This window comes from Silurus aristotelis, assembly GCF_946808225.1.
Source record: "Silurus aristotelis genome assembly, chromosome: 11".
Taxonomy (NCBI): Eukaryota; Metazoa; Chordata; class Actinopteri; order Siluriformes; family Siluridae; genus Silurus; species Silurus aristotelis.
Genome location: NC_139584.1, coordinates 28514786 through 28528294, shown reverse-complemented (window position 1 = coordinate 28528294; position 13509 = coordinate 28514786). Strand labels below are relative to the sequence as shown.

General features: G+C 40.6%; 2 protein-coding genes across 2 annotated transcripts; one reads left to right on the top strand and one right to left on the bottom strand.

Annotated features, from left to right (window-relative positions):
- Positions 1–371: 371 nt before the first annotated feature.
- On the top strand, positions 372–8238 carry mak16 (MAK16 homolog). Its single transcript, XM_083554203.1, has 11 exons — positions 372–573; positions 808–857; positions 1206–1315; positions 1454–1518; positions 5303–5454; positions 5648–5702; positions 6433–6507; positions 6600–6716; positions 7079–7144; positions 7253–7724; positions 7770–8238. The coding sequence occupies exons 1-10, from the start codon at positions 559–561 to the stop codon at positions 7481–7483; spliced, it is 936 nt and encodes a 311-aa protein (XP_083410329.1). The 5' UTR covers positions 372–558; the 3' UTR covers positions 7484–7724; positions 7770–8238.
- Positions 8239–8286: 48 nt separating this feature from the next.
- Positions 8287–12064, bottom strand: tti2 (TELO2 interacting protein 2). Its single transcript, XM_083554192.1, has 7 exons — positions 11193–12064; positions 10699–10885; positions 10511–10603; positions 9934–10109; positions 9643–9786; positions 9313–9469; positions 8287–8881 (listed from the first exon to the last, which is right to left on the bottom strand). Exons 1-7 carry the CDS (start codon positions 11813–11815, stop codon positions 8792–8794), a joined length of 1470 nt encoding a protein of 489 aa, XP_083410318.1. The 5' UTR covers positions 11816–12064; the 3' UTR covers positions 8287–8791.
- Between the last annotated feature and the right edge of the window lie 1445 nt (positions 12065–13509).

The window sequence follows — 13509 nt, the reverse complement described above, 5'->3', positions numbered from 1 at the left end:
ATGGATTAGAAACAGTGGCACTGATGAAAAGACAGGAGGTGGAGCTGGAGGTGGAGATGCTCTGAGAGACAAAGATGGATAGGATCAGATCCTGTCCAGATACTGGGGTGACACTGGGGTCAAGTCAGGAAAAACATAGTACAGGATTCAGAACACTCAAACTTTACATAATATCAGTAGGAGAATGCTGAGGATGGAGGGAGGAAAAGTGGAAGACCAAGGAGGAGGTTTATGTATGTGGTGAAGGAAGGCATGCAGGTATTTGGTGCGACAGAGGCAGATGTAGAGGACAGGGGGGTGTGGAGACGGATGATCTGCTGTGGAGACCCCCTAATGGGAGAAGCTGAAAGAGGAAGAGAAAGAGCAAGTCCCGTCGGGTATCGCGAGATCTCGAATCGCAAAATCGTGTTTTGCGCACGTGGGAACAACATGGCGATTCCTTAACATTTGATTCAGCGATTCGTGAACACGTTTAGATCGAGTTTACACACATTTATATCAAACCGGAACTTCATTATATATTCCAGAGTAAACCAGGAGTGAGCAGGAGGAACCATCATGCAACACGACGATGTAAGAATTGTGCTGATGTTTCCTACTATTCACTTTTCAAGCTAATCCTGATTAGCTTCATATTTAAATAGCCTCTGTGAACCAGACCACGTGTGTTGATTCACATGTCTATTCTTCTTTCTTGCTGTAATATAACAATAATCATCAGATCACTTTGTGTGTGTGTGTGTGTGTGTGTGTGTGTGTGTGTGTGTGTGTGTGTGTGTGTGTGTGTGTGTGTGTGTGTACGTACAGGTTATTTGGGATCTGATCGGAAATAAACAGTTCTGTTCGTATAAAGTGAAGTAAGTTTCATCCATTAGCATTGATAATACACACATCTGGATCTACAGCTGAAAAAAAAACACGCCATGGTGTACTGTTTTAGAGAAACATCTCATGAAGTAGAGTTTTCAGCTTTTCCTAATAACAATAATAATAATAAAAAACAATAAATAAATAAATCCTTTCTTATAAGAATTAGTTCATGCATTTGTTGTTGTTTTTCCGTCTCTTTACCTGGAATATGTCTAAAACAAAATACTAAAGTCACTATAAGAAGTCAGGAAATGAAGGGTCTTGAATATACGACCGATCGTATATTTGAGAACACACAATGACCTTGATGTATGTCTTGATGTTTTCCTGCAAAGAACCAAAACGAGTAATTTCTGCCGGAATGAGTACAGCATCACTGGTCTCTGCAGCCGCCAGTCATGTCCTCTGGCCAACAGTCAGTACGCCACTATCCGAGAGGAAAAAGGTATATATATATTATGCACAGTGTCAGGTTTTAGTAACAATATTTACATAGACAGTAAGAAAAGTACAGTTTAGCCATAAAATGTGTGTAACTCTGAGCGGCGTGTGTGTGTGTGTGTGTGTTTGTGTGTGTGTTCAGGTCGGTGTTACCTCTACATGAAGGTGATCGAGAGAGCGGCGTTTCCAGCACGCATGTGGGAGAAGGTGATCAATCGCATGAACATATACTGTCAGTCTTGTCAAAAGTAATGAAACACCTGACCTCCAGCATGACCATGCTCCAATATATATAAAAGCCAAGCAAACATCGGCGGTTCAAGCGTTAAAAAGTGTGTCATCGTACACCAAAACTCTACAAATGTGCTGCCAAATAACACTATAAGAAGTTACCTGGGTAAATATATGGAGCAGGTTTATGCTGTTGCAGAAGATCACATTCGGGATCTTATCTGAACTCTCGATAAAAGATAACGCATTCCCTCTCCAAGCACATGCAGCTTCCAGCGTCTCTCATCCGGGTTGTGTTCATTTCCGGTTCCGCCTTCCTAGAACGTAATAACGCATGTTGCACCTGAAATCTTCAAGTCTCGCGATATCGCAAGCTCAGGAACAAACATGTTACGATGGAGAGCGAAAGAAAAATGTAATCTAGTACACGTGTCGATAATTAGCATAACAAACCCACATGTACCACCCCAAGTCACAAACATTTTGGACGTTGTGTAAAATGTGTAAACTGATAATTTATACAATTATTTATACAAAAAAAAATCATTTTGAATTGGATGGCTGCATCATGTCTCAAAAACATTGAGACAGGGCCATGTTTACTACTGTCTTCCCTCCGTATACATCTGGGAGCTAAGGAGACCAGCTTCTGGGTGTTCTTTGTTGTATTTTTTGTTTAATGCGGTCACAGATGTTATCAAATGATGAACGGTCTAGACTAGAGGTCGACCCAGTGTTTGGCTGGGCGATTAATCTGGACAATTTTTGACATCGGTTTTGGCCGATTGTGCTCGATTAAGGCTCGTTGCTGACAACATATTTGTGTTTTTGATTCCTTAAAAATGTCTTAAGTCTTAATTGTGACTTGGTGGAATCTGCAGAAACCCGGAAGAAGTTACCTGGGTAAAGATATGGTGGCGTTTACGTGTTTACCAAAGATGGCGTTCAGGAACTTACCCAAGTGCTTGGTAGATAAGATGATATTTGAATATATGAAATTTATTTACAAACCTTCCATCAATTGGCCTGTTTGATCTGTTCCTTCACCATTACACATGTAAACTATGTTTGATGGCAACACCTTTTCTCTGGGTCGAGTCACGCAATAAACTCATAATTGTATCCTAATTAAGTTAGTGTGTCGCTGATGAGTAAAATGGCGTGCCAGAGTCACGTGCATTAGTAAGGCGAGGTGGCGGAAACGGTCGTTTTTCAAAATAATATCCGGAAGGCTAATAAAAGAAAAATAACTATAATTTTAACCACAAATTTCTTTCTATGCGGCCCCGTACCACATGATCTAATGGACGCCTATTAGAAAGCTGGCAGCCTGTACGTTTCTTACCTTCACCACCTTCTTCCATATGTATACATTTTCTGTTCTGATCTCAACAATCTGGTCAAAATACTGAGTAGACACCAATCAGATGTCGCATTTTCAATGATGTCATCATGTAGAAGTATTTTAAAACTAAAAACAAGTATTTTGATAAAAATATGATATGATATATTTATACACAAGGATTTAATACGTTTGCAAACGCATCACCTTCCCATTGGCCACGCAGGAGGAAATGCACCAGCTGGCTGGGATCTGAATAGAGAAGGCCAGATGTTCCTCACCACAGACAAATACAAACAACATAAAGTGTATGGAAATCAGTGAATGGAAATAAAGTGTTTAGTCCACAGTCTCCATCGTACTAAATGCGTTTAATTTCTAAAATAAATTATACAGTGTGTTCAATTTCCACCGGTACCCTGTTGGCTACATTACCTGTGCCGGTCATTGGTAACCCAGGCCTCGGCCGACCCAGTATGAAATTCTGAAGCAGGTTACCCAGCTAACGATAGGATGCACTTACCCAAACTCTCAATAGAAGAGATCGCATTCCCTCTCGCATGCTCTTCAATTGTCCAGGTTCTCGAGTGTGTTTCTAAGGCTGCTTCCAGCGTCTCTCAGCCGGCTTATGTTCATTTCCGGGTCTCGTTAGGGGGCACCACAGCGGATCATCTTTCTCCATACTATCCTGTCCTTTACATGTGCCTCTTTCAAATTAACTACCTGCATGTCTTCCCTCACCACCTCCATGAACCTCCTCATCATTTAAACTTCCCACCCGAACCTCCACTCTCCTCCACATCTCCTTTCCCTGCCGTCTCTGTAGACGTCTTCCTCCTCTCCTTCTCCTCCTTCGGACAACTGTAGCCCAATTTCCACCGGTACCCTGTTGGCTAATGATACCTGTGGTGGTTGTTGGTAACCCGGGCCTCGACCGATCCGGGATAAAATTCTGACCTAAGAGTGCACTGGCTTGTGCAACTATAATATCTGGGTTCTTGAATGCACTGTATAATCGTGAATTATTTATATACAATACATTGTCATCTACGTATCGTTTATTTAAAAAAACATTCGATGGCTATCGTGTGACAATGATATGATGGCTAAGCAAACATCAGTTGCTCAAGCGTTAGAAAGCGTTTTACCCTATGCCAAATCTCTACATATATAAAGTAGCGTTGCTTCAGAAAGGTTCTGATAGTCCTTGAAAAGAGGTGATTTCGAGTAGAGAGTAAGAGCTCTGAGAGTTCTATCAACACAACTTTGTTGATGATTTGGGTATTAGCAACAGATTTGGTGTGACTGGGTCCGGTTTGACAACATCTGATGAACCGTGTGGCTTTGAGTTGAAGATTCCACGAGCACCATATGTAAGACTGGTTTGGTCACTGTTTGAAGAAGAGCGTTTTTCACCGATCGTACTTCACGTTCCCAGATCCCTCCAAAATGTGGTGCATTTGGAGGGTTGAACTGAAAAGTCATTTCCTGACCAGCTAGATGTTCTTTAAGAGGAACATCTAACTCTGCAAAAGCCTCCTGGAGTACAATGTCGGCACAAAACACGGTTAGCCCGTCTAGCTGGATGGCAGCTTCATGGAACTCTGTCACTGAGCCACGTCTCACAACAAACAAATAAGCAGCAGTCTCTAAACTCTCGCCGCGTGGTCCGCGGAGTCGGATGTAATCCAGTATATTGTCCCAGGAGCAGACGCTTGAAAGAAGAGTGGACCGGAGAGCCAGCCGACTAGGGTTAGCATTTAGCATTAGGTGACACCGAGGGCTGGGGGCCTGGTTTTTGTGCCCGAGGTACCTTATCACTTCTGCAGTAGTTGCCCAATCATCCATTAACCCTCTCAAATCCAAATGACAAAATCCTGTTTTATATTTGAAATATGTATTTACGATACATGTATCGTAAATACTGCCCCTCCCTGTCTAAGGGCCGATAACAGCACAAGCGTGATTCAGTAACGTGAATCGTTAAATCAGAAAAATACGATATTTACATTTGATTTGCATTTCCTCAAGTCTTTGTGCGTGTAGTTGTGTTTGTAGTGTAAAGAAAAGAGTAAATATATCTTGAAAACCAGATTGTTCTTACCTGATTTACCCGGAGTGTGTTTAGCTAAGCTGCTATCCATAGACTGAACTCTTCTCGAGGAACCTGATGGTGGCAGAAGTCTCGCACAGTCTCGCGATACTGCGAGCCTAAAGACCAAATACAAGCGTTTGCTTGTACTCGTACACTAAAAGTACCCTTTTTTGAATAAAGGCGAGTTTTACATCACCACAGACAAGGCAGTCAAAATCATTAAGCCTGTGGAAATAATTTAACTTAGTAAATTTAATGTAATAAAAATGCTCTTTTATTTTTGACTACGCTTCACACGTTTTCTTTTTGTTTTTTGCGTCCAGGTCAAGCTGGATCAGAACTATGAGAAGGCCCTACAGGAGATCGACGAGAATCTCATCTACTGGCCTCGTTTCATTCGACACAAGTGCAAACAACGTTTTACCAAAATCACACAGTACCTCATTCGCATCCGCAAACTCACGCTGAAGAGACAGTGAGTACACGCTGTCCATCCGTCTCTCTCTCTCTCTCTCTCTCTCTCTCTCTCTCTCTCTCTCTCTCTCTCTCTCTCTCTCTCTCTCTCTCTCTCTCTTTACTTCCTCTAGTTTCTGATTTTATCTATAATAATTCTCAGCGGCTGCAACTGCATCGTGTTTTAATAACACAATGGTTTGATGTGTTCACAGGAGGAAACTGGTTCCGCTGAGCAGGAAAGTAGAGCGGAGAGAAAAAAGACGAGAGGTACGTTACTAGGAATTGCTGTTACTGGACACCTGTCTACATTTCCCTTTATGGCATTTGAAAAATACCCTTATCCAGTGTGATTTAAATTTTTTACACCACTGAGCATCTGAGGGTTAAGGGCCTTGCTCAAGGGCCCAGAAATACCAGTTTGGTGGAGCTGGGAAATAAACCCACCACCTGCAGAGCAGAAGTCTCCTGAGCTACGACTTTACAATTTCAAATAATGTTTATTAATGCCAGAAGTTCAGGTGGTTCAAACACCAGTATTACAAAGCTGCCACTGTTGGGCCCTTGAGCAAGCCCCTTAATTCTCAGTGCTCCAGGGGTGCTGGACCATGACTGACACTACACTCAATACCCAATAGCTCAATACCCAATACTCAATAGTAAAAAGTTACTGTTATCACCTCGAACTGATTTATTTTAAAAGTAAATGTAAGATAAAAGATCCTGTTGTAGTTCCACTGAATCTGCTGGAGAAGAAAGTCTTTTATTTATCCAGGTGTGTGTGTGTGTGTGTGTGTGTGTGTGTGTGTGTGTGTGTGTGTGTGTGATCCACATCCTCTGAATGAAGCGAAATGTGTAAATTCCATATCTGTCCATCACTGTAAATTGATTATTGATTATGTTTAATGACCTTCATTCTCCTCGACAGCTCCAAGAGAATAAACGTGAAGAAACGCCATCGTTCTTAAATGTATTTATTTGTTCCTTTGCTTCTTTAAAGGAAAAAGCCCTGGTGGCTGCGCAGGTGGATAACGCCATCGAGAAAGAGCTGCTGGAGAGGTTGAAGCAGGGAACGGTGAGAATCACAGCACATCTCGTCCCATCACATGTCAGCACTTATTCACTGAAGAAAAAAAAAATAATTAATTGGTCTGATATAAATTTCAGTACGGAGACATTTACAACTTCCCCATCCACGCCTTCGACAAAGCCATGGAGAAACAGGACGCAGAGAGTGAGACAGAGGAAGAGGAGGAAGAGGATGAAGAAGAAGAAGAGGATGAGGTGAGCACTGCTGGTTGTAACCTGTAATGATCTTTGAGACAGCGATAAACCTTGTTTGTGGAAACCTGAGTATAAACATCTCGCATTTAGTCCGAATTTGAAGTCAGAATAAGCTCCACTCTTCTGGGAAGATATTCCACCTCATTTTGTGGAGATTTGTGCTCATTCGATTATACAGGTGTTTGTAAAATCAGGACGTGCCGTACAATTGTGCACCTTTGATTGAACAACATATGGCTGGAAAAGTCGGGTGTCCCAATACTTTTGGACACACAGTGTAGTTTCACCCCCTGAATTCTAATATTAAAAATCGTAGTGCTTGTTAATGAGGCATAAGCTTATCATTGTGTGTGTGTGTTTAGGAAGCTGGAAAAAGAGAATTCGTGGCCGAAGACGAGTTTGAAGAAAGTGACATCAGTGATTTTGAGGTGATTCATTCTTCTTTTTTATAATCCTTAGTAATAATAATGACCGGTCACTAATAATGTGATAAAAAATAGTTTTTTTTACAAACTTTTTTTTTTATTTACACACAGGATATGAACAACTTGAAGGCCAGCGACGATGAGGAGGAAGAGGGCTCGAGTGAGGATGAGGAGGAGGAGTCAGAAGAGGAAATGGCGGTAGAAGTCGAGGAAGAGAGAGAATCCAAAGTCAAGTCGAAAGGAAAGACTCCGTTCAAAGGGCCGGTGAGGAAGAAACGAGCGTACGTCGAGATCGAGTACGAACGAGAGACTGAACCGGTGACCAAGAGCAAGTCTTTGTAAAGACATACACACACACGCACATGCACACACACATACACGCACACACACACGCACAAAAATAAATATTTTTAATGTACAGATTTGTCTTGTGTGTCATGAAGCCTTTTCTACTTCATTTCTGTATCACAGTATTTTCATTTCAGGGAAATTTTCCCTTCATAACATTATAATGTGTAATATGTGGCTTTTGGCTCCACTTCATGTCAAGAAAAATGTGCAGTTCCTCATTCATGAGGTTGAGGTACAGTGATGGTGATCAGATGCAGTAACGAAGTCTGATGTTAAGGTGCAGTGATGATCAGATGCAGAATATGTTACTGCATCTGATCACCATCACTGTACCGCAAAACCGTTTATCTGTAATAATTGGATATACGGTGCAACTCAGATGAGGACGGGTTTCGCTCTTGAGTCTGGTTCCTCTCGAGGTTTCTTCCTTATGCCGTCTCTGGGAGTTTTTCCTTCACCACAGTCTCCACCGGCTCGCTCATCAGGGACAAACCTACACTTATAAAGCACGTCTTATTCCTTCTTTATCACCACATTATCTGTGTAAAGCTGCTCTGAGACAATGTTCATTGTTAAACGTGCAACACAAAATAATAATGAATTTATCCAAGTGCATTTAGTCAAATTCTTTACACCACTGCTGAAGTCTGTTCAGAAGTGAGAACTTCATACAGAAAAGTAAAATAAGTTTTTCTGTACACATATTTAAATGTTGACTGTATTTCTGGACAGTTTAAAAAACTTATCAAGTGTTTATTACAATTCTACTGAAATGAAGACGGAAGGAAATTTCAGCTCAACATAGCAAACTGAGTGCTTTATTAAATTTTAAAAAGCAGCCAAAAGGAATAAATAAATAAAAAGTAGTGGATCAGATACTGTACAACTGAATTTGGAAAAGAAATACATTTCTGGAAATGGAAATAGAGTTTGTATTTTTTTTTTGTAATTAAAAATTTTTTTTTTAATATTCAGGATTTTGGCGAAGTTTTGTCGACTTTGAGGGGGAAAAAGTACATTTAATGAAAGAAAAAAAAAAAAAAAACAATGCACAAAATATGAGTTTAGAGGATAAAAGAAAACAGATTGAGATCCTCGCATTCCAGAACATTCCATACATTTCCAGAGTTAAAAAAAAAAAAAACCTGAGCATAAAAGTTAGGATAATTGTTTTGTATTTCATAATACTTTATCACACTTACAATTTTTTTTTTTTTAAATAATAGCAGTGATGACATGGATCTCCTCACTGGCTTCAGATCCTTAATTTACAGTGTGACGGATCAAGAGTTGATGATCTTAGCTCACACACTCTGCATGAGTAAGATCCTGTATGTGCTTTAACACTCGCTCACACACACAGCAGGTGTCCAGTTCCTTCAGTTCCACCTGCAAACAAACAATGTTAATCAAAGCATGAAATCAGGGTTTCTGCAGGTTTCACTGTCAAATTTCAAACTTTTGAAGACCATTAAGAATGAAATTTAAGACTTAAGACACCATAGAAAAAAACACAAATGAGTTAACCTTAACCGATTCAAATTAAATATCCTTTAAAGATGTTCCACTAGATAGCTCACCACCTACCCATCCTGGTGCCACACATTTTGCATGATCAGCAAACGTGTGCAGTTGCCCCTCTGATTGTAACCAGATAATCAGTGTTGTTTATTACAGTTTTGCGCATTTCCACCACTGCTAATTCTCCCCGATAAATCTCTCAGAAACAAGCCACGCCTTGGGATCACGCATCTGCCCCTCCCTCTAAGAGGAGGCAGGACCGCACAGCTCTTGGCCACATCTCTTGGTATTATACATACCCTCAGTCTGCCATGTGAGCAGTGGTCCAGCAGCAGAAGGCAGTGTGTCGTTTGGGTCAACAGCTCCTCGATGAGCTCGGGAGACAGAGACTCTTCAGAGACATCCACCAGGAACCTGAGCAAGCTCCTGGCCAAAACAGCCACCCTGCACTCCATCCTACACACACACACACACACACATTCAGGAGAAGAAGGAGAACCTTCCACATAATCTGCAGTCACTGTGCTGGATTTCTTGTCGTTTTTAGAGATGGAGATGCGTTACGTTAGAGAAACAGAGCAATTTACGCTACTGTAATGTATAAACTATACAGTATGTACTGTAAGCACCTTGGCCAGGCAACCTGTATCGTTCTCTCTAGAACCTTCAGTACGCTAAGGCGGGCTTTCTCCTCTGGAGCATCTGAGACTTCCAGATATCCAACAATCACCCTCTCCAGCCTCTTCAGGTGCCGAGCGATGCCGATACCCATCCTGTAGGATCGACAACAGAGTAACAGAGAGGATCTGAACTCATGACCTTCTGATCAGAAGTAGAGCATCTTAACCACTCCCAACAGCTTCCATTTCCACCAAGTAACTGTGAGCGAACGTGTTCATGATGTGTAACGCACAACTCACTTTTCGACAAACGGCAGGAGGTTGCTAGCGTAGATCCCACGCAGTGCGAGCTTGTGCTCCATTTCCATGTGGGTTAAAATGAGGCGGAGAACGCTGTCGTAGCGGTTGGGAGTTCGCTTTGGGCCTTGAGGCTTCTCGAGGACTGAGAGTAGATCTATGAGACACGGCAGGACCACCTGCAGCGACAAAAGACAGGTGCGTTTTTACAGTAAAACCCGATGTTTTTACAAGGAATACTCCAGGGTTCAGTACTAGGACCGAATCATTTCATGAGTAAGGACATCAAATCAGCTACATTCAGACATGCATGGTTAAATATATAGTCAATAACAAAAAGGCAATTGAAACTGAAGTCCAAATAAAGCTCTCCTAATATCTCCTGCATCAACCTAAAGCTATTTTGTACAAATACCGAATACACTACAGGACACAAGGAGGGCCTTGATCAAGGGCCGATTAGTGGCAGATTTACGGTGGTGGGATTTGAACTCTCCACCTTTTGGTCAAAAGTTCTTCATCACTAATGGCAGGTCAACAGGGTGTGTTGTATGGGGTGCGTTATACAAGTGTATCCCACCTGTATGAGAGGAGCGTCGGAGGTGTACAGGTGATTGTACAGAGCGTCGTAGAGCACCTGAGCTCGGTTAAACTGCCTCAAATCAGCAGCAGGCTGCACACAAAGATAAGCAAATACACTCAGATTACATGTAGTCGACATGAGCACACATTTTTATACCGGATAAAAATATGTTTGTCTCATCTGACCACGTGAAGGACGATATGATGGAGGCAGTGCACTCCGAGGACTTTGTTTTCTGTCCGGTAGTCGTCTGATATGAGCAGGGACGGGGGGAAGATCTTGTCCAAGTAGTCGGTTAAGTGAGGACGCCCGACTTGTACCAGCAGCCAAGAGAAGATGTGTTTCACCGCTTCGTTTCGCTTCCAGGTTTCTCTAAAGACAGAAATTATTTTAAAGATAAGATCAGATAGAACTTTATTAATCCTAAAGGAACTAATACAAGAATAGTGACTGTAATCAGTATTGCCATATATTTTTTATTGTGATACACAATTTTTCAATATACTGCAATATTTTTTTTGCTTAATGGATGTTTTTTTTTTTTTTATAAAGGCACACTGTCAGGCTGATGCAATGTAAAAATGTTGTGCTTATCCTTTATATGTTTTTTGAACTTCTCTTTAACTGGGATGAGGACAAGAAGAGTTTGGGTTTTTATAGATGGTGAAATGAATCTCACTTGGTCATGTCAGGCTGCAGTGTTTCCAGGATGGGTTTCAGGATTCCTGTGCTTCCTCTTCCATCACTTCCACACAGAAGCTCTTGCACTGATCCGCTTCCACTGGCTGTGACTGTGCACTTCAGCAGCTCCAGAGCACACCCCCTGGAAGTCTGATCGGTCCACGGCTGCTTTTGCAAATGTGTGATGGAGAAGATGCACAGGAGCGGACCGAGGGTGTGAAACAGCGCCTTCGCCCCTGGATCTCCACACCGCAGCGCCTCTCCGAGCTGAGCGATCAGCGCCTGAAGAGTTCCAGCGACCGCTACAGCTCTTCCCGGGATGAGCTCATAGCTGGTGGCGGATAAAGTCCCGCTGTCCGTGTCGCAAGTAGGCAGCGCGGCGTGTCTAATGCACGATTTCACCAAATCTGCGTACGTGCTCCGTACACGTGAGCTGAACTCGGGGAAGAGCCAGGACACGGAGCGGGTCCTGAACAGATCGGCGGTGCGGATCAGGATGCTCGGCTTGTCTGCATTTCTCTCCTCGAAGCGTTCACGGATTCCAGAAAGAACAGAAATGACACTAACGTCCTCACTGTCACAGTTTATACTGAAATCCTGAAGAAGAAGCTCCAGAGACATTTCTGTTTCCTATCAATTCATTTACCTCATACAGTCCTATATACTGGATAAATACACGCTTTATTTTGCTCATGATAGTAGTCGCAGGAAAGTGACGTCATTCTACGCGGCTTTAAGTACAATTCCCGCCTTCTGCTGTACGATTCGCTGATACGTCTGACAAACCGTCCTCTGATTGGATAGTCTAAAGGGCGGGATGTTATATGGACCAATCATAACACAAAAGGCCGGGTTTGTTTGTTCGGACATTTCCGTGATTCGATATTTTAATGTAATCATTTTAATACATATTTTATATTTTATAAGGATTTTATAGATTTGTTGTGTGCGTGTGTGTGTGTGTGTGTGTGTGTATATACACATATATAAATGTAAACAAATAAAAAAATAAATAAAAAAATAAAATAAATTTTATAATTATTTATTATTATTATTTAAACAAATGTATAGCCACATTCATATATATATATATACAATTCATTATACATAATTACATTTATATAATATAAATATATACTTTATATAATAATTACATTTGTTAAATAATAATAATAAATAATTATAAAATAAATTTTATTATTACTAAATTATTAATTATTATTATTATTATTATTATTATTATTATTATTATTTATTTATTATTATTATTATTTTAAATTAATTAATTTATTTATTTATTTGCATGGCCACATTCTGTTTTGAAATTAGGCGATTTAAACGCTCATCTTCCCAGGATTTTTTAAAAGCTTTTAGAAAAAAAAAAAAAAAAAAAAAGGTTCAACAATAAGATTTGAAAAGGATTCACCAATTAAATAATAAAAAAAAAAGAGTTATGAGAATTATAATGATTAAACTGTACATCAAGGTAAAGTGTAGATGTTTCATAAAAATTGTATGGGTTTGTCTAAACATTTTACCATCAGTGAGACTCAATCCAAACACGTGAACTATAAAAACTGGGAGATTTAAATCTATTCCAGCATGAAAAACCCCTGACTTTACTAACACTCTTGTGGTGAATAAAATCTCCATAAGCACACTCCAAAATGTGGTGAAACATCTTTCCAGAAGAGTAGAGATTATTATAACAGCAAATGGGTTATAATGGGTAAAAAAAACATACCAATTTTATGCTCAGGTGTCGTTTTGCACATTTGCTGGCAGTACAGGTATTTAAATAGCCAAATACAGGTAAATGTACTGCCATAAATCATCATGTCTTTGGGTCCTGAAGTGTGTAATTTGGTATCTGAATGCAAAGTCTGTTACTAAAACCTAAACTAAATTAAATAAAAAATATATATATATACCTAAAATAAAAAAATTTTTGTTACAAAGAGCAAAATTAATCCTATTAGGCATTTTGAATCCTCTGGGCAGCTCCTGCCTTTGTAAATCCCTTCTATTCATCCCTACAGAGCTTTTATTAACTCGGGCAGGGTGGAAATTAAATCTGGTGGCCGAACTGTAGACGGTTTTGTGGACATCTGTCACTCTTTTGTCTTTCCGTCAGATTGCAGAAGGAAACATGTCAGATGCCTATCAGCCGGAAAACGACACGTCACCTTAGACGTTTTACAGCGTGAGGGTTTATTGACGTTGGAATAAAGTGCTTTGATTGAGAGGATATTGGATTTTCAGTATCACGTCCGGTGAAAACTCGTCTACGTGATGATCATGTTTGCTTAAAAAAA